At 41.2% G+C, this 21,856-nt stretch overlaps 1 protein-coding gene across 1 annotated transcript in view; it reads right to left on the reverse strand.

Moving 5' to 3' along the window:
* Positions 1 to 21,856, reverse strand: part of CPXM2 (carboxypeptidase X, M14 family member 2) — a gene marked incomplete at its 3' end in the record, with an annotated part of 143,062 nt that overhangs the window by 4,071 nt on the left and 117,135 nt on the right. The window contains exons 8-11 of the mRNA XM_006031600.3: positions 16,118 to 16,241; positions 13,855 to 14,051; positions 7,747 to 7,926; positions 6,658 to 6,955 (exon numbers count right to left, since the gene is read on the reverse strand). Coding sequence (XP_006031662.2) covers positions 6,658 to 6,955; positions 7,747 to 7,926; positions 13,855 to 14,051; positions 16,118 to 16,241 — 799 coding nt within the window. The remainder of the gene's footprint in view (positions 1 to 6,657; positions 6,956 to 7,746; positions 7,927 to 13,854; positions 14,052 to 16,117; positions 16,242 to 21,856) is intronic.

The following is a 21,856-nucleotide window of genomic DNA, read 5'->3' on the forward strand; positions in this document are numbered from 1 at the left end:
TCAGGTTGTTCCCTTGATCTGTGTCCCCCAGCTTCTTCCCTCTGCTGCCCATTCCCCATCCTTACTGTCAGAATCTCCTCTCCCTGAGTACATGGAAGTAAGGAGCCAAGCTGAAAACACCGACTTCAAAATAAATATGCCTGTGGTAACATGCATATAGGCAAATTACTGTGAGTTCTCATACACTTAGATCATCCAGAGTCAATGCATTTTACTTTTCATGAAGTTGCTGCAAGTCCTAACATAAGTGCTTCATAAACATACTTTCAAGCAGCACTTTTGTATCTACTTATATATGGTATAAATGATGCACAATATTAGTTCAAAGCCAAAAGGCTAATGCTTTTCCACAAAGTTCATTGGGCTGAACCTCATCAGCATTAATAGCATTTCAAGCCATGGTGACCCCATTGCTCAGCACTTTTCTCTGTGTGTGTGTGTGTGTGTGTGTGTGTGTGTGTGCAGAAAAGATCCATATGACTGGAACCAAATGTTCTTGTCACGAATCCTGGGATCCTTCACAAACTTATATGCAGATGAGGTGCCAGCCAACTCAATCTGGTTTGCCAGACATTTAAGGCTGGTGAAGAAACAGGAATCATTGGAAATGGGAAAGAAACATATAGTTCAGCTGTGGGAGTGTAGAGGAAGTCAAAAAGTATTCAATGGAGTGGCTCACCATGATGTGAAAAAGCTCTGAGGAGGACTGAGCACAACGGGCACTACCATATATCTTATTCAGAAGAGCTGTACTAGCCTATCATTGTGGCAGGGTCCCATCAGTGTCTTGGCCTTTTGCCTAAGATCAAGCATTTTTGGCACAAAGGGGAGGGTGTCAAGGCTGGCTCTGGCCCTCCTGGTGCTGGCCTGGAATTGTAGTACCTCCAGCTCTGGTGCCAGTTCCCTCTCAGGGGAATAACTGCCAGTTTTTTTCAGGGCCACACAGTCAAAAAAGAAAGGTCCCCATCAGAATGTAATGTTGCATTTTTGGCACAAAAGGGGAAGGTGTTGAGGCTTGCTCTGGCCTTTCCAGTGCTGGCCTTGTCTTACAGTATCTCAAGGCCCAGTGCCCGTTCCCTCCTGGAGGAGCAACTGCCCCCCCGCCTTTTTTAAGGGCAACACACACATGCACAAAAATAGGCTCCTATCAGTATGTTTACCCAAGTATGGGCCATGTGTTTTACAGTCATACTTAGTGTTGGCTGCATTTGATCAGCTTCATAGTTGGTTTCCATTACTGAGCTCATGCTGCTTCTGGCAGCAGTTTAATGATAGACAATGTGTTTAATGAGGTTTTCTTCTATGCAAATGTAAGGTGAGGAGCTTTTCTTCACATGCTGACTGCAGGGGGGGGGATTGTTTTACATTTGAATATATTCAGTAAATGATAAAAGACTATGTAAGAGTTGAGGCAATAGAGATTTTGATAAATTGTGTAGTGGACTATAAGTCTGTAAGTCATGGGAACACCTATCCCATGACAAAAAGCAGTGAAGAGCAAGACCCATCATCTTTTTGTGTTTAGTTGTTCAGGGATTCGAGCAGGTTCACACACAAATACCTACTAAGTAGGGAAAAATCTGGTGCTGTGTTCTACGTTGGGCACAGCAGGAAAAAAGCAAAAAAAAAGGGAGAAACATTTTTATTAGAGATATGTCCTAACCAAAACTCAGGAACTCCTTGCCTCTGAACTTTGATGAAGCTCCTGTTGAAACCCACACTGCAAAGCTAGCTCTGATCTCCATAACCAGCCAGTCTAAAACCCTAGATTCTAATACCCTGAGCACCAGAGAAAATTGTATATAAATCCAGATCTCTGATTTCTCTCCATTTTCTGCATGTCTCCACTGATTCTTGCAAGCATCTCCCTCCACCGAATGTCATTTATCTGTGTTCTCCACACTAATATACATGCCATGAGGCAATGGCTGAGTGTAGCAGGGTAGGAAGAATGAAGTTGCATTTCTCATCATCCAGTAAAATTTATCATCAAAAATGTTTTATGCCTAAGAACAAAACTGCTTATTAATTATCATTAATTGCTTTCTTTTCTAAAGGCAGAGATTAGCAGGAATTATAATCATCCAATATATCTGATGGCAGAGAATAGAAAAATTTAGTCCAATCCAATTACCATACAGCAGCATTCAAGTATTTAATGAGCCCTCAGTGCCTTCTGCATGCAGAGTAGGAGGATTATATAACACAGATGTTAAGTTTTTATCTGTTTGTTGATGGGGAAAGATTAATATATCAGACTATGGCATATGCTGCTCTGCATAAGCCTATTTCCTTTCCATTTGCAAAATAGTCACAAATATTTTTCTCTTCACATACTGTATTTCATACTGGCTAATCTATGGTGAAATGTTTTGTATGACACAGTAATTGCTTTGTTTTAACAAGTCTACTTTAGATAATGGCTTAAAGTTGCCAAAAGCAACTTTTCATATATTGTCTGTGTCACAACCCAGTGATTTTGGTGCCTCGGCACGATGGAATTTTCTTGCCACATGAGAGCCTCTTGCACAGCGAGGGTTTTTGCTGCACAGAAGAACCTCGGTGCAAGAGAGTTCCCGCCAATTTGCAGGGTGCATTTCTTCTTTGCAGCACACAGAAATGCACGGTGCAAAGAGTTCCCGCTATTCGAATGCAAATTTGTGTCCCGCTATTGGCTAGTTCTAAATTATTCCTACGTGGCGGCTAGTAATAGGCTTGCTAGCCGTTTAAAATTTCGTGCGACTTCTGCCGAAGTCGAAGAACTTTGAGCACGCTGCAGAGTGCCTCTAAAGAGATCTGACTTGCGGCTAGCTGATTGATAGACTGATCACCTATCGATCCTTCTTCCCGTCGCCGAGCACAATCCCAGACGTACCCTTTTCCCGCCGGCTTAAACTGCGGACGGATTAACTGGCTTGGGCCTCGCCAGCTGGAACAACTCACATAGTTGTTCTGACAACCGGACCATCTGCGTCGCAACTACAAGCAGTGTAAGTAAAAGTTTTGCAACCATTAAACCTTGTCTGCCTCTCCATTCACCAGCCCGCCCTAACGAACGAGCAATTTCTAAATCACCTCGAGTTGGCTCTGGCCGTCCGAGACAGTCTAAAAACCCAAATCCAACATTAAAAACACTGGAACTAAAAAAATTAGATCCGTATGCTGTCTGGTTTATACAAGGTTCATCTGATGTCTAGATGTTATATAGAGACTGGCTGAAGAGATCATTTCATTTCAGCCTATATGGCAGGGATTACTGTAGTTACGTACTAAAGGAACTCCTTGTTACTGGATATCTGCAGAAGGTGTTTTGAATGAGCAGACTGCTTCAAGGGTGGATTGGGGGAAGGAATGAACAACTTTGAGTTCAACTATTTTGGGCTAAAGAGAAGCAGCCTCTAGGTAATATGCTGGGATGTCACCCAGGGGACAGAGGTTAGGTAAACAGCCATGTAAGAAAAGTATCAGTGCTGTACAGCAGGGATAAAAGGGGCAGAGTTGAGGGTACGACCTGAGCAGAAATATGTGACTCTAAAAAGCTGATATTACAGACAAGCATGCCAATCACTTGCCACAAATTAGTATTCACAGTTTCAAAGCTGGACTTAACTCAGGGTATCTGCTTTTATTAATTTTGAAAAAAAAATATTTAGGGTTTGCTATTTCCTTTTGCATTTGCGATTCATATCTTACATTCCTGTACATAGAAAGTCAATATTTCCTAATGCTCACAAGTGTTATCCCCGAGTCCTTTTTTTTTTTTATTGTAGCAGAAACTACAGTGTCACACTACTGACCTGATTCAAGGACACTGAAATCAGTGGACACATTTCCATAGATTTCAATGGGCTTTGGATATGGCAGTCTCTGAGAAATGGAATATAAAAGATTTTCCACGTACAGTAAATAGATAAAATAATTTCATACAAGACATTTATGAATACAATATGTATAAACCCTCTTCATCAATTCAGACTGTTTGCAATTGTTGTCTCATGTAGGTATTCGTTATTGTTATCATTGAACTCATAGAATAGCGAGTCAATAATTTTTTATTTCAGTTTTGGGATTAGCCAGCTCCTTAAAGGTCAAGATAGTCTCATAATACGGACACTGTCTTAAAAAAAAGCAGCTTTTTGGAGACCGGACCCTGATAGAAAATATCCAGGTCATTAATGTAGCCTTAAGGATCATAGACACAGCTCCCAAGGCATCTCTGACAATCATTGCTCCCTAGGTTCTTTCTCATTCTCTCTTTAGGAGTTAAGAGGTCTTTCTTTTTCTTTCTCTACTAGTTGTTTATTGCATGGAGAAGCAATATTTGTGGTTGTGACTTTCTATCCATAATCTTTTGGGGGTACAATCCTGAAGCCTTCTGAAATAGTCATGTGTCCTGTTTTGTCATTTTCACCAGTCTACCCAGTGGCCAAAGGACCTTCAGTTTACTATTTTTCTTTAACTGCTTCAGGTTTATGCTCCCTAGATTTCTGATCCCTCACAGGATAATGGTATTAGCCACAAAGGAGGACACTGGCTATACCTTGCCCAGTAATTCCCTTTGTGCTCACACTAAACAACCACCGACAATAGGCACTGCAATCTCAGTAGATACATTGTATCCTCTGTTTATTTATGTGGTTTCTTTGGATTTTTAAAGCTGGGCATCCTGACCAGCCTGTGCGAAGAGCCAGTCTTGTGCATCCACAATAAAGGCTTCTGCTGAATATTTTAGAAGAGCTATTCTCATTTTCATTAATAATAATAATAATAATAATAATAATAATAATAATCGGTAAACGTATACATTTTATCATTAATATTAATGATATTTTATTAATACTGACCACTTACACGCTGTTTCTCGTCAGTAAATCTCAAATTACTTTCCAAAGGAGGTTAGTACCATTATATACATAAGGTAGAAAACTGAGTCAGAATGTCAGGAACTTGCAGAAAGTCTCCCAGCAATCAACTGTAGGGACAGAATAAAACTTTGGTCCCCTACAGCCTTGTTCTCTGCTCTGAGTTCATGGAATGCAACTAGAAGTAACATTATAGTAATATTGTAGTCAAATCTGAAAATTATCTTAGAAAGTTCATGGTAATATCTTTGGAAAAGGAATGTAAAAATTTGTGTGAAGCACTACCTAGGAATATAACAAATTGGATAAACCAAATCCAATACAACCAATAGATAATTGTTACTAAGTCGGATAGTAAGCATCTATGCTGCAGCCAGTTACTGAATGGTATAACTTAACACCATGGCCAAATTCATCTTTGTTGGATCAATTAATAGGCAGCACTTAAGAAAATTAAACTCATAAATTTAATAATTAAACAGTCAACTTTAAATTTCGAGTTCTTTAGAAACTGCAAAAAACATGAACACTTCTTTGTGGGAACTTTGTTGTTATTCAAACAGCCCATCCTGTTTTTTCAACCTCAATTCACACATTAATTTTTAACATAGTGAAAAAATATTTTTAACTGAAAAGTTTTTGTTTGGCTACAGTCCCTAAAAAACAGACAGCATTAACTTTGCACAGTCCAATGTGCAAGCAATAAAAGCAGCTTCCGATATTTAGAAATGTTTATAAAGTAAGACTACTTGCAAATAACAAGCAAGACCCAGCTATAATAAATAAAATGGGAGATACACTTGGTATCTACTTAATATATTTATTTACCATTCAAGAGATGGCAAGTAGCCATCTATGATCCTTTTATTAACCTCACAGACTAGGAATGTAAAAAAAAGTGAAGATTTTGGACAAGAGGCTGAATATCAGTATCTGACCTTGCAAGAATCTAGGTGGGTATTTAAAAATATTTATAAAGGGCAATTGAGGTCAATTACTATTGCAATGTGCTTTTAATTGGGCTTTATTAAAAATGATCCTTTGGTTGCAACCATAGTAGATGATAGTATCCAGTAAAAGATAAGAGTGAGAGATTTGGGTTTAGTCTATGATTTACTCTGGCTGCTGAAATGCCTTCAGGGGCAATTCAAAGTTTTAGCACAAACATATAAAATCCTTTCTAAAATAAGACACAGAGATTACTGTGTTGGCTCCTTATTACATTGCAAATGCAGTGAGGGTCACGTTGAAGTCAGGACTTTGTTAGCTGAGGGTCATTTGCATCCTTTACAGCCCTGTTATAGCCATTTTTGGAGCTAGTTCTTTGAATTCTGGCATTGCTACTGCTTGTTTCCACCATCTTTTGTATGGCAATGGAAACTTGTGTTGGTAGAATGGCGTGTTTATCACTGACAGATTCCTTCCTATTGATGTTTGGCGGTGACCGGATCTTCTGGATCAATTTTAAAGTTGATCTAGACTGTAGGACACCTGCTATAGTTCACTTGTGGCAGGCAGCCTTTAAATGTATTGAATAAATAAGATATGAAATGTACAGCTTTGGAAAACATCAGCAGTAAATCAACTATTTACAAGGACATTTTTTGACAACTGCATGTCAATCCATAGAAACTTTATGGAATGCAAAAGGACAGGTTTCATTAAGGTTGTACACTTTTCAGCGTAGGTGTTTAACTACCAATAACATTGTGACTTACGCTATGCAGTTAAGGTGTGATTGCATTTCACAAATTGACTCTACAATGAATCATAGACAAAGTTTCTAAACACTTACTTCCTGCAACTGTATGCCATGAGGCCCCATTAACAGTCCCATCTTCCTTCTGGAAATCCTCTGTGTGACATACTCTCCTTCGGGCATCTGTCATCATTCGGTGAGTGGAGGCATATGAATATGCTAACCACCTAAAGACATGGTCATCAGGGGTAGGTGTGTGCTCCTGAGTTTTCCGTATAGAACGGACCATGTCATAAGGGTATGCAACCACCAGTTCTCCTCCTTGTAAATTGCCACCCAGAACAAATGGGATTTTTTCCATCCATGCTATTATTGCCCTTGTCTCAACAGCTACCTAAATGGGAAAGAAACAGAACTTTATCTGGAGCCATGACATTTAGTAGTCCCTACTTATTTGGAGATCTTCTCAGGAAATGTTTAGTTATGGATTAGGTGTAATGGGTATGTTTGGCCACTGGAAAAGACCATGCAGAAATTATTTTTACTGCAGTATTAGCAAATAGTTTCATTTAACACAGGCAATTCTAATTATTTTGAATATGACATGCTGTTTGATTTGGTAGTTAAGAGAGGTTTTTTATTTTTATTTTTTCAAATAACAACCTCAACAGAAAACTTAGGAAAAATATGCCTGGTTGACAAATCCTGCCCTTTTTATAGAGCTCAGCAAGCTTTGGATAAGTCTAATAAAAGTGATAGAGCATTTTGTCTCTTCAAAATAAATGAAAGATTCCCAGAGACAGAAACAAACACTTATTAATTAATTTTAGTGTAATTACTTATAAAAAGAAGCCTATTAATTTTGCATAGGGTGGGAGAGAAAAAAATGTTTTCATATGTACTACTATTTGCACTAGTAATGGTCTACTGTTAACGGTATCTCTGGGGGAAAAGAAATAGGCTCTTCAAAAATTTTTAAAGTCTATCTCCTGATGTTTCATCCCTAAAGCACCTCCCACAATCTTTTGTGTTTCCCTTTCTCTCTCGAGCTACTTCCACTTACTGTGGTGTAACCGTGTTGGGCTAAGGAACCCGAAAGCTTGCTTAATAATTGTTTTTCCAACTATTTAAGTTGGTCTAATAAAAGATATCCCATTCACCCAAAGAACCTTGTCTTCCACTTACTGTAGCATTTTCCGACAGGTACCATTCTGGAATTGGAATATAATGATTTGGGACCTTCCTTGAAGCCTTCTTTCGATCTTCAGCTTCCCACACCAAGGTGTTTAAATCAGGGAAATTATTGTTGATATCAATACCATCTTGAGTCCATCGTCCTAAAGACCAGCCTCCTAATTCTGAACCCTGTGACACAAATTTTCAATCAAACTTTTGTTAAATTGTACACCTTTCAGTAAAGGCATAAACTCAAGGTATTTAATATCTGTGGTTGGTTAGGTTTGCACTACAGTATTTCTAGTTTTAAAGGCACCTATGATGCTGGCCTAATTACAACATGGCCAATTTTGTTTTGTCTACCAAATCTCTTGTAGTTCCAGCTGGATAAATTAATGGATTTTTTACCTCTTGGCTTATAGTTTTATGGAATGTTGCTATCTATACAGAATATTAGTCCCAAGTATGGGACTTCAGGAATTTTATTTGGGTAATTTTATTCCAACTCTGGTGGTTTATGGACAACTGTAAGTAATGTAAGCTGGAGGCTGCATAGGGGTGATCCCACAAGTTGAAGCTGTACATTCAATACTAGTGTTCTCCTGTCCCATCCAAGTCCTTTGTGCCAGAGAAAGTAATATTAATATTGGGGAAATATTCATATTGGGGAAATCCTCATTAGCTGTTCTAGAACTTGGTTAAGGATTTTGTGGTGACACTTAAGAAGCACACTGTGACCTATGAAAGGCATGCTATGTTAAAGCAATGCATGTATTCAGATATACAACAGCCCACATAGAGAAGGTAAAGTTTACAAAGTACTTTGAGGTCCTCAGAAATGAAAGTTCTGTATTAAAATAAGACTTGATCTTAATTTAAAATGAACTGTCAAGTACAACCCCCCTGCAATATAAATTAAATTATGTAATAACTGGAATATCACTAATCAAAAGTTTATTTTATTGACTTCACTGATATCCACATTAAATTATTACTCAAAAAGTTATAAAAATATTTCTTGCTCCAATAAATTTGTTTTTTTGACCACAATGTTAATATCAGTAACACACAAATAAAAGACATTTGTAATAATTAAATCAAATGTAAAAGGAAACCTTATTGAGAACAGACAAATGATAACCAGGGAAGAAAATGATCAAGGTAGAAACCAGAACTGTGCAAATAACTGGATTGGGTGGGGAGAGGGGGGTCTACATATACTGAACAATTTTAATTCAAAACAAAATGTTTTGATTTGTTTATATATATTTACCCCAAACTATTAATTAATTTACAAACGGTTTCAGTGGTCTTAAACCTTTTTATAGATTAGATTCTTTATTTAAAGAATTTCACTCTTTAGAGTGAATTTTCACATCTGCTCTCTTTATAACAGGGGCAAGTCTGATGTACTGAAATTTATAGAAATCTAGGGCCTGTTGTGCTTCTGACTGCTATTGTAGAAACCCTGATATCTGAATCTGATGAACTTCTTGGATGTGGCTATCACAACTCTCTGTTTTCACAAATTGAATTATTACAATACACTGTACAATAAATTTTCCTAAAAAAACCTGCTGTAAAATTTCAGGTGGGTCACAAGTGTGTGTTTGCTTGGCTCTCTTCTCATGGGAATACATTATATACAAGTTGCACAGGCTGCACAGATTATTACCAGATTTAAAATTAAAATTGAAAGTGTACCTATTGTACCACATCTCATTATGAAGTAAGTCTTGGCTATCTTAAAGACAATCTGTTAGCAAGGGGCTGTCCAACTTCTAAGGAGTGGGAGCCACATGATGAGTGTCCACTAGAATCAACAGGCATTGTGCGCCAGGGCTGGCTTGGCGCATGGGGTTTTGGTGCAAACTCAAACCTCAGTGTATTTCTGAATGCTCTAACAAAGTTGGGGCCACCAGAAACTGGAGAGAGCCAGGCTGGTAGTTTTGGAGATACCAAAAATGCCCTGCAAGCAGAGAGTCATGAAAGATGGTTCAGGCCCTTCTGAGGCCCACAGGACCTGAGCAACAAATGAGTCCTGGGGGATAAAGGAATGGAGTCATGTCATTAGGTCCTAGTTTACCATGGCTCTAGCAAAGTTCTTGGGGCTCAGAATGGTGGAACAGGTTTCAGGATAGAGTTCTAAATGTTCATCCTTCTGGAACAGGGCATCCGCCTAACCATTTTTGGTGCCTGGACAGTAGGTGACTGTGAAATTGAACCATATAAAGAACAAAGACCAACAGATCTGTCTTTGGTTTAAAGTTCATGAAGTTTGCAGGCATTCAGGATTCTTGTGGTCAGTTAATACCTGGACCAGGAACTGAGCACCTTCTAGATGGTGTCACCATTCCTTGAATGCAGCTTTGATTGCTAGGAGCCCCTGATCCAAGATATTATAATTGTGCTAAGCTGTGGTCAGTTTTCTAGAAAAGTATGCACATGGGTAGGGGAGCCCCTGAAGACCTGATGGCTAATCCAAGATAGTTCCAGTGGCACAGCTGAAAGCATCTGTCTCCAATAGGAATGGCTGTGTTGAATGTGGGTGAATTTGGATAGGAGCTGAGGTGAAGGTCATTTTAAACCCCTCAAAGGCAGCCTGGACCTCTGGGGTCTAGATAAAGTGCATTCCTTTCTTGAAAAGAGCAGTGATTGAGGTCACATGTTTAGGGAACCCCTTAATAAATCTTCTTTAGAAGTTGGCAAAGCCAAGGAACCACTTAACCCCACAGATATCCCTTGAGGGTTGCCACTCTATAATGGCAGAGACCTTCCTGAGATCCATGGATAGCCCCTCCGGTATAATGGCATATCCTAAAAACTCAATAACTGTTTTATCTACTTCACACTTTTCTAATTTGGCATGTAGACCATGGCTCCTTAGTCACTACAATACCACTCAAATATGGCATTCTTGCTGGCTGGGGCTCTTGAAAAAAATAAAATATAAAGCAGGTAAATTACCATGAAATACGTCCAGGGTATCTTTGAAAACATAATTCAAGAAATGCTGAAATGCTGCTGGGGCATTAGAAAGCCCAAAGGGCATCATGAGGTACTCAAAAGAACTGTATTATGACCAGAAGGCTGTTTTCCATTTGTCCCCTTTGTGAATGCGGCCCAGGCTGTAGGCCACCCCTGAAGGTCCAGTTTAGTAAATATCTTGGTGGAATGAAGCCTGTCTAACAACTCTTGAATTAACAGAAGTGGGTATTGGTTCCAAACAGTAATCTTGTTCATTGCTCTATAGTCTACATAGGGGTGCAGTGAATCATCATTCTTAGTCACAAAAAGATAGGAGCCCAGACTGGTGACAGGAGGGCTGAATAAACCCTTTTTGTAGATTCTCCATGATGTACTCTTTTAGAGCCTTGAGTTCAGGCTCCTAGAAGATATTTGGCCAAACATAGTCCATAGCCCCAGTAAGATATCAATGAGCCAACTGTATGGGCAATGTGGAGGAAGCTGATCCACCCTCTTCTTACCGAATACATTACCCAGATCTCAATCTGGCAGACTGGCAATCTCTGGGGGTGCAGACTTCATTCCCTCTGCAGATTGCATTGGGTGCTCTACTGCACTGGCTCCCCACATGATCTGGGCTGTGATCTGGGGTCCTAGAAACACATCCACTTGCAGAAATTGGAACCAAATTGGAATTCCCTCTGCCCCCCACAGAATATTGGGGTTCTGGAGAGAAAGCCAAAGGGTTCCTAAGATAATTGAAAAGTGGAAAGAATGGATCAGGTCAAAGCAAAGAAATTCCTGGTGCCCTCTGATGCATAATTCCAGTGGGACAATTTCCTTAGTGACAGGTCCAGAAGATAACGTAAACCTATTCACTGACTCCAGTACATCTGGGGTGCATTTAGACCTGACTAGGACTGGGACCTGGGTGCTGGAAGGCAAATGCCAAATCCGTAAAGTTCCCAAAGGACAATGTATCCAGAAGAACTGCCTAGGAGACATCATCCATGGCTGGGTGATGCAAACAAAGGGAAACCAGTAAAGGTACATCTGGTCTCCTCATGGTGGCAGAGGTTATTACACAAGATGGGTGGGGGCAAAGTGTGGGGTAAAAAGCTAGTCCAGCCTTTGCCCCCCCTATTGAGGCATGGTCAACTGTTTTCCCAGCAATTAAACTCAAACTACCTTTTGGGGACAGGTCTGGGCAAAATGCCCCGCTCTACCACAGTAGAGACAGAGACCTCCCGAGTGCTGTTTTTTCTTCAGGGGAGAGCCTCCACCTGGTTGCCTCAACTTGCATAGGCTCTCTGGGCAGCAATATAGGTATTTGTGGGTCCCAGAGGGTGATACCCATTTCTCTTGCTGTCTTTCAAGCAAACATTGATCTTAACAAAGAGATTAATGAGGCCATCCAGGGTCACTGGAAGCTTGACTCAGGCCAGCTCATCTTTGATAGACCCCCTGAGGCTTTGGCAAAAGTGGAAATGCTGTGCAGCCTCTTTCCACTCTGTGCACCTGGCCAGGAACTAAATTCTGTGACATAGATGCACGCAGGGAGGTGGCCCTGTTTCTGTGTCTGGAAGGCCCATTCTGCTGTGTGTACCCAATTTGAGTCCCCAAAAATCTTGGCCATCACCCCAATAAACACTTCAAGTTATCGAAGAGGGGATTTGAGGCCTCCAAAAAGAAAGCTGTCCCAGGCTGAGGCATCTCCAGTCCAAAGACTAATTATCAGCCCCACACTGGCTGTGTGAGGCACATGTTTGGGAATGCAGCCTGAAGGCCAGGTGGCATTGTCTTATAAATCCCTGAAACTTAAAGGGGTCACCGTCAAATTGTCTTGGGTTTAGGGTTGGCAGGACTGGCACGCTAAGCAGCTGACCCTGAAAGAGGAGTGTTCTGAGCCTGCAACACCGTGATCTGAGTTTGCAAATTTTGAAGTGTGGCCACCAATTTAGGTATGGAAATCTGACCGGATAACCAGTCCATCCTACAGTGACCCTGCCAGGTGATTGGGGAGATGTCTGGTGGAACTTCCTGGTGGAAGTTGTCACAGTCCACCAGGCCAGATGTCCTAGTGGGTAGAGTTGGGCATGGAGCTGAGGGTGGAAGGATTAAAGGTCAGAAGTCACAAATCAGGAGCCAAAATGCCAAGCCAGGGTCAAGAGCTGGGAATCAGAAACCTAGTTATCAAGTCCAAAGGATAATCTACAAGCTAAGTCTCAAAGTAAGCCAAACTGGGATCAGGAGTCAGAAAACAAGTCTGCAGGGAGACTCTAAAGGCTGAAATCCAAGAGCAAGCTGGAGGCAGGGTCAGGAACCTGGGAAACCAGAAATGTCACTGGGATAGGACTACTCAGCGATCAAAGACCAGTGTGTTGTGCAGCAAGGCTCGGATGCTAGAGGAGTTCCTTAAATGCAGCTCCAGAACCAATCAGAGGGAAGGGGCTGGGGGTCAGCTGGCCCTGATTAGTAGGAACTGGGTCAGTGCACTTAACAAGGGTTGCAGAGCAGGAGCCTGCCTAAGCCTTATAGAGCTGATCCGGGGGGGCCACACCATTAGGTGCCATGGGCACCCACAAGGTGCATGCTGCATGCACACATGGATGCTTTCCTCCAAGCCTCCACTGCACCATGTGCAGCACCCTACCTCCCCTTTGGCTTTCCATACTGCATCAGTGCTCCCGCTTGCTACCCCACCCAACACTGCAGGCTGTGCTGTGCAGCTTTGCCTCATCTCATAGGACAGAGGCATGCAGCAGAAGCCACAGGAGGGATGGGGAGTCCCAAGCCCCAGTTACTACTGCAGCTTCAGCAATAATGGCAGCAGTGGCTCACTGGAAGCCTGGGAGGTACATGCTAACCCTTCATTGGTTGCATGTGACTCACAGGCCATCAGTTGGGCAGCCCATGTTAGCTTATACACTACCCCAACAGCTACAATTAATGCTGAATATTGCTTACATTAGCTGCTACCAAGTAAAAGCTAAGCTCAATTCAGCTTTTCATTTTGGTTTGCTACTTCTGTGGGCTTTGTTCATTTTGATTGCTTCCGAAGTATATTTTTAATTAACTTGATAATGGGAGCTTATTTTACCAATCTAATAGAATTATGTTAATTTCTAGCTATGTTGATAATCATATTACCACTTCATAAGCCTTTTCATATCCATCTGGATTGACTGAAGGGAGGAGATGAATTCTGGTATTCTCAATGATATGTACAATGCGTGGGTTCCCAGCCAAATATTCCTGGCACATAAACTGCATTAACAGAAGAATTAGCTCACGTCCAAGCACTTCATTTCCATGAGCTCCTGCAATATACCGAAATTCCGGCTCACCTGTTGACAAAAAAACCCAAACAACATAAATGGAGTTAGAGCTCCAAACCAAGAAACCAATCCGCTACTCACTGTTGTCAATGAAAATCTTTCCATTAACTTTAATGGCAAGGTTGGATCTGCCCTAATTCCACATAACACAGCTGACAACTCATCTTTTCTACCTCATTTATAAAATGTAATTTTACTTCTCTGCTGCTATTATGTATTACTTAATTATATAGTGGTAAGATTTACAGCAACCATGTAAAACATTCAGGAGACATTTGCCGTTGAACAAAATGGTAATTAAATTATATTATTTTGTGTTTTCTAAATATAATAAAAAGTTCTTTGTTACAAAAGCCCACTTTACAAGTTCTATGCTTTTTAAAAGAGCATGTGGCATCTCTCTCAATGGTAGTATTTTTGGAATGCATGTGTATTCTCATAAAGGATATAAATAGACAGTACACTCTAACAGTACAATGTTTATGTCTGACCCCACACAGTCTTTTTATAGTCATTAATGTAACACAATGATTCATGCTTATTTGGAAAAGTTTTATTAAATGCCACAATATCTGTAGTTCTTTACTGCATAGTTGAGCCAGGATTATAAACTGTTATTGGTTAATTAACCAAACAGTGTATTCCATTGTCTTTATATATAATAAGGATCACCAACATTGGGTACTATATCATTTACACCTCGTGCCTCCCGAGGCTGGCGAGGCACGGCGACTGCCCACAGGCAGCATCAGAGGTGTGGCGGCAGTGGGTGGGGACCGCCTGCAGGCAGCCGTGGCGATGTCAGCAGCAAGGGTAGGCCAAGCAGAGATCAATTGCAGGTGGCCGCACCAATGTTGGTGGCGAGGGATGGGGGGTGGCAATCGGTGACCACCCGCAGACACCACCAGCAGTGTCGGTGGTGGCCAATCTCAGGGGGTATATAACCAATCTCAGGGGGTGTACGTGAACCCATGTGCACCCCCTACACATTGCCAATGGTACCCAGTGGCCAGAAATATGACTGATTTTACAGTATTTGGAACTTTTCCACCCTTCACAAGTCACTAGGCTGGGAAATATGAAACTAAAATGTCATCTAATGCATGAAGTAGTGTACATTCTGCATATGAAAAGTAGAGGCTAGATTTTTCCAAAAGCCTCCACAACTATGCTTGAAATATTTGAGGTTTCAGTCATTTGTATGTGGTGATTTTCTATTCCAATAAAGGGTTCTGCACAAAGAAACAAATCACACTACACTGGCAACAGTGGAACGCTAGTTATAAAGGCAGCCCATGAAAGTTAAATGAACTGGTTACGCTAAAAGGCTATGGGACCCTTTGCAACTAGGTCACTAGTCCAAGTTTGGCCAACTGTCTATGATGACTGACATTCATTACAAAGTTGGAACTGTTCAGTGGCATATATGAAATGAGCTGGTAGTCTCAAGCCAAATCTTAGAAACAAATTATTTCATGAGGGCACCTGAATGTAAATGGTAGTGTGAAGGTCCATTGCCTGAGAGGCAACACTGAGATGTGCCCAGAGCTCTGCATTGTGGAGGAATAATACACATTACTTTTTGGGGCACACACTTGTCCAACTTTTCAATACCCCATTGCCACCCTTGCTGATCATCATCACAGAAGGTCCAAGAACCAAATGACTGGACACTATACACTCAGCCCTGGACACTGTGCTAATCAGCCACACTAATGGGGCAGTATAGGGAAAGCTGACCAGCCCTTAGTTCTAATGGACATATAAAAGGACAACTTTAGTCTTGAGGGCTGTCAGCCAATCATGTTCCACAGTATTAAAATCCACTCTGCCTTCCCTTTTATTTTAAAGAGTATAATTCATTAGTATTAATGAATTTGATCCTACTTCATAATGACTTCTATTTATGTTCAACCACATTTTCTCAAATTAGAAATATAACATTGAGGTTCCGCCCACATATGTTTGAAATTCCTGTTGCCATGAACATAATTTCATCAGTGATAATTGCTGCAGACACATGGAATTAAAAAAAGCACCACCCTGAAATAGATTTATAAGAATATAATCCTAACCAACTTCATGTTCTCCTGGGTTGTCAGAGATTTCAGCAGCATACAGTTTTAGTCCTTGGTGGCTTTTTCCAATGTTGTAAATTCTTGTGATGTTCGGACACATTTCATTCACAGTTTTCATCAACTGTCAAAGAAAAAGATATATATTTACATGTAATATGTCATAAAATATATAGCATGTTGATTGTACCTCATTCAAAACTGGATGCAAAGAAAAGCTACTGCCTTCGTTTTTGTTTCTTTTTAAGGTGTGAAAACCAAAGCTGAAGTCAGGCATTATAGATTTGCTGGCACAGAAACACAATATTCATTGAGTTAGAACAAGTGTCTGCTGGAGCAGCACTGCGTGGGTGCAGTTCAAAATCCTTCTTATGCATCAGATTATTTTTATAATATCACTGAAGCAAAGTTAAGGATATAAGGTGAAGAACAGGAAAATAATAATAACAGCAACAACAACAAAGCTTAGCATTCCTGGCATGCCACATTTGACATTTATACAACAGTTAAGCAATTAATCCTTTTAACCTCCCTGTGAGGAAGGGTAAGCACTACTATCTCCTTTCTACAACTTGCTCTCTGGCACAAGGTTCAGTGACTAACCAAGGTCATACAGTGAGTTAATAGCACAACGGTAACTGCAATGTATGACTTTCATTCTGCTAGACAAATACTCAATCTACTAGATAACGTCTTCTGCAACCCAGTGCCTCATGATTTCCTGCTAGGATTCAGATGCACAACCACATAAGGGGGAACAATATCAGATACTGAATTACTAATATCATTTTTAACGGTGCCTCATTCTCTACTCAGGAACAGCCCAAGCCCAGCCCCAATCACATTATAACATGGAATCTATTATCTATGTATGAATGGAAGAAAACTCAGGCTCATATGCACTCTAAGCAGTAAGATATTTAGTTAAAATCAGTACCATTTTTTTAAAAGTCTGCATAGCAAACATCAGCAAAAATGAGAGTAAATAAGAATGCCAGCCCAACCCTAACTAATCAAATGCAAGCAAATGCCTCCCCTCAAGTTGGCGACAAATGGATGAATGGGGTACAAGGTGGATAGAAAAATGGCTGGATCATCAGGCTCAGAGGGTTGTAATTAATAGCTCCATGTCTATTTGGCAGCCGGCCTCACATGGAATGCCCCAGAGCAATGACAATGGTGAGGGGGTTGGGGCACATGACTTCTGAGGAGAGGCTGAGAGAACTGGGCTTATTTAGTCTAGAGAAGAGAAGACTGAGAGGGGATGAATAGCAACCTTCAACTACCTGAAGTGGGGGTTCGAAAGAGGATGGAGCTGGACTGTTCTCAGCAGTGGCAGATGAGAGAGCAAGGAGCAATGGTCTCAGGTTACAGCAAGGGACGTTTAGAGTAGGTATTAGGAAAAACTCTCTCACCAGAAAGGTAGTAAAGCACTGGAACAAGTTACCCAGAGAGGCTGCGGAATCTTCATTCTTGGAGGATTTAAAGAGCTGGCTAGACAAAGCCTTGTCCCGGATGATCTAGTTGGAAATGGTCCTGCTTTGAGAAGGGGGGTGGACTAGATGACCTCCTAAGTTCCCTTCCAACCCGAATTTTCTATGATTCTATGTCCTTTTCTCCTGTGAAAAGAGCTGGAGGAGGGGGTGGGGGGTCTAAATACATATTCTGGTATTCCCCCAACATGGTTCCCCCTGCTTATACTATGTTGCTTAAGACCCATACTATCTGTAGCTGTAGTTGCCACTACAGGCCTATAGAAGCTGTAGGTGAAAACACTGGTACTGTACATGGCAATGTCTTGCTCAATAACTTAAGAAAAAGTAGTATGAGGCATGTGTGTGGTTTATAGGATTAGCATAGTTTTATGTGGGAAAATATTTTTGTGGCTGCTGCTGACTGATGAGTTTTATCTTGCAAATTTCTAAATTCAAAGATTTGTAGGTGGAAATGCAACGAGGATACATTTAATGTTTATGACATTTGGACCTGGTTTGTATGTGTAATGTCTATCTTGTTACAAGTAAACTCAAAGTATTTGTTGTATGCCAAATACAGTTTGGCAAGTAGTCATAACTGAGTTCAATTTCCATATCCCAGTATAAATTTTAAACAGATTAAAGGAAACATACTGTCTCAGTTCATAACATGTGTTCCTAATAAGAAGTAGGAGAAAATACTTTGGAATGATAGTAATGGCTTTAATTTTGTTGCTTTGATTTTGTTTGTGACAACAAGATAAATGAAAGTAGTAAGGATTTTACTGTGAATTGCAGTACCAAAGATCTTTTCATAACCAGACTCTACATAATCTTTTGAACAAGTATTGTCGCATAACATAACTCTTTGTTCGTAAAGCGCTAATGTAGAAACAATACTGGATGACAAAAGGGTTGACAATTTTAAGAATGCAATAATTAGATATGTCCAATACCCATGCTACAATTTAGCAAATCTAAGTAGAAATACAATTCATGTGGACAAGGAAGTCATTAAAATTCCACCCATAAAAGGATTCACTTCTATTTATAAGCATGCTGCAAAGGGACTAAAAAGATGTGGTATTTTTGTAAATTTGCTACTTTCACAAGCCAATTTTACAAATACAAGAACAACCTCCTTCAGCAATTTGAAGTCAGATCTCATGGCTAAGTACAGACAGTCAAAAAGCCCAAGGCTGAATTGATTCAATATTTGCAGGTTAGTTTAATCTACATAGATTGATCTGATAAGCAAGTGAATAGACATTCACTTTTGATTCCAGAAATGCAGCCACATGCTTGCAGTGGCCCAGGCCAGAAGCTGGGGGGAGCTAGAGCATGCCTCCCTGCTAGGCTGGAGCATACAGCCAAGGCTAACCCATCCATCATGTGAGGGGAGGTTTGCAGGGAGGTGCAAAGCATTCTGGGATGCTGGGGGACTGTGAGATAACTTCCATCTGGAGGGGATCTTGGACTGAAGTTCTATAAACTGATTTAATCTAAATCAGTTAGCTCTGATACTACATCCATCCAACTTTATCTCAATCAGGTTTCAGCCATTTTAAAAGTGGTTTATGTACACTGAATTTCTGTTGTGTTACAGGTTTCAACCAGTTTCCAATCACTTATACCAGTTAATGTGTAATTTATATCCCTAGCTCAGGTGAAAAATGCCATGTTATATTTGTTATGCATGATCTAGTTTTGAAATAATTTGTTTATCAGCAGCAGCAAGTTGTTAGTATTACTGAAGTAGTTAAGCGCCTCAAATAGATCAGGACACCATTACACTAAGTAATGTATGAAACTATAGTGGTCACCATCTCATGTTCTACCAGCAAATTCTGCCAGCAATCTGACTTCAAATTGCTGAAGAAAGTTGTTCTTGTGTATGTAACACATCATCAATGACAGCTCATTTATATAGCTGGATCGTTCTCTTTCTATTGGGAGAATAACAATACCTTTGCAAACAGAAACAAGGTTCTGTCACTATCTAGTAGGGCTGTGCGAAATTTTGTTGCCAGTTTTGTTTTGACGCTGTTTCAACTCGTTTTGAGGTCAAAACAGTGAAATCAAAATGGAACAGATATGGTCGAAACAGCCTCGAAACAAAATGAGGCGAGTCGAAACATTTTGATGTTTCACCCATAGGCTATAACGGGGAAGGTTGAAACAGCCAATAACTTTTTGTCATTTCTAGCCTGATTTGGATGAAACTTGCAGAAATGGTAGCCCCTTTGGAGGGGATGATGTCTGCCAGGTTTCAAGAAGGTAAGTGCAGGGGGTTTGGAGAAACTGCATCCCAAAATCTTGAAAGTAAAGCATGTAATGTGTATGTTTTAAGCTACAGCAAGGACAAAACTGCAGGCATACTACAGGCCACAAAGCCTGCCATGTTTCAAGGAGATAGGTGCTGGGGGTTCAGGGAAACTGCACCCCAAAGTCAGCGGGGCTGATGCAGCACAGCAGTTGGACTCTCTTTCTGGCAGCCCCAGCAGCGGTGGCTCTTTCTGGCTTCCACTGCCTCTGGCCCTAACCCCACTGCACAGGCACCCCAGCAAGTCTGCCCATCACCTGCTGCCAGGGGTGGAACCTGCATGGCCAGAGTGCGAGGTCGGGATTATGGGATGGGGCTGCAGGCACGTGGGGAGTAGTGTTCAATAACAGGATGGGCAGGATCATGGGGCAGCTATAGCACGGGGCCAGGGCCAGGGCCAAGCCATGATTCCCTGCCGACACAGCCCTGTAATGGTTACAGGGTCTGTGGGCAGGGGCATACAGAGAGCAGATTGTGCCCTGCCCTGGGCCCTGACTCTATGCTATCACTCTCCCAAGATCCCGGCCTCAAGCCCAGACATAACTCCTTGCCTGCCCATGGCCCCACCCTGTCCACCTGGCTGCGCACCATCCCCACACAGGTCCCAGCCAGTCTCCATGAAGACCCCAGGATTGCTGGGTGGTGGCAACACAGGGATGGGGCCAGGGGCAGAGCTGCAATTTGTTCTGCACATGCCTCTTCCTGTGGAACCAGCACCTGTTGCAGGAGTGAGTGCTGGTAGTAGATCACTGTTCTGCCCTGGGCTCTGGCCTCACACTGTCACTGCCTCACAATCTCAGCCACAGTCCTGCCCACCTATCCCCTTCCCAGATGCCACTCCCCACCCACCGACATCCCCATCACAACCACCTGGCTGAGCATGGAGCAGAGCCACTTAAGGAGTTTTGGTAAGTTGTTGTGCAGGGAAGAGGGAGGAAGGTGGTGCTGACCCAGCCCACGACAGCTCACCAACACTCCCTATGTGGCCTGGAGGCCCAAATAATTGCCCACCCCTGATCTAGCAGCAGGCAGAAGGCACATGTAAATGTGACTGTACCTTTTGCCAGCTGCTGCACTTTCCCCATGTTTGCATGGCTACTATAGTGAAGCCATATAAAGCTGCCAGAAACTCTGTGGATGTGAACTCATACTGATGACTTTCTTGTAGCAGCTGCGAGAGCAAGGTCTCTTCTAAGACCTTCCTAGTGTAGGTATAATTTGTAGGTATAATAAACTGATCAGTAATACTAATATTAGCCCACCTACCTATCCTTACACATATAACAATATTTCTCCATATTACAGCATATCTGGTCTGCTGTTTTCTGGGAACATATTGCACAAGTCCCCTTTCAAGTATAAGTTTACATCTGAAAGTAATTACAGGGAAATTCATTTCACCATCATAAATAGAAACTAAACTAGAATAATTCGATGACTAATCATAATATCCATGTCATGCTTTTCCCTTCCCTATCCCCCTAGTCCTTTCCCACCAATCTATTTTCTTTAATTATGTTTTTATATTTACATATATAATTTTATTTCTATATTGATAATTCCATGGGAGTCTTTTACAATATAAAAGTTGTGTCTGAATATAGTTATGTCTGTATGACTGTATTTAATATTCCAAGTACAAATGGGAATGACTAAACACATTTATAAAACTTCTAATATAGGTTTTATACAGTTGTTCTTCTGACAATAGTATATAAAAAAAAAGCCAATAGATAATTGCTTCAGGAAAATGTATTTACTGTACTCATCCAATTATTTTTACCTTAAATTGTCCATTCTACAAAATAGAACAAGTACAAATTGTAGACACTGTGTGCCCGCCTCTGTTCGACCAGGCGCTCTCGAGCTGCCTTCGCTCGGGTGGCCGTTCTAGCTGGCCCCGAGCCTACGAGAGGGCCCCGGGAGGTACCTCGGGTGGTG

This window comes from Alligator sinensis, unplaced genomic scaffold, assembly GCF_000455745.1.
Source record: "Alligator sinensis unplaced genomic scaffold, ASM45574v1 scaffold232_1, whole genome shotgun sequence".
NCBI lineage: Eukaryota > Metazoa > Chordata > Crocodylia > Alligatoridae > Alligator > Alligator sinensis.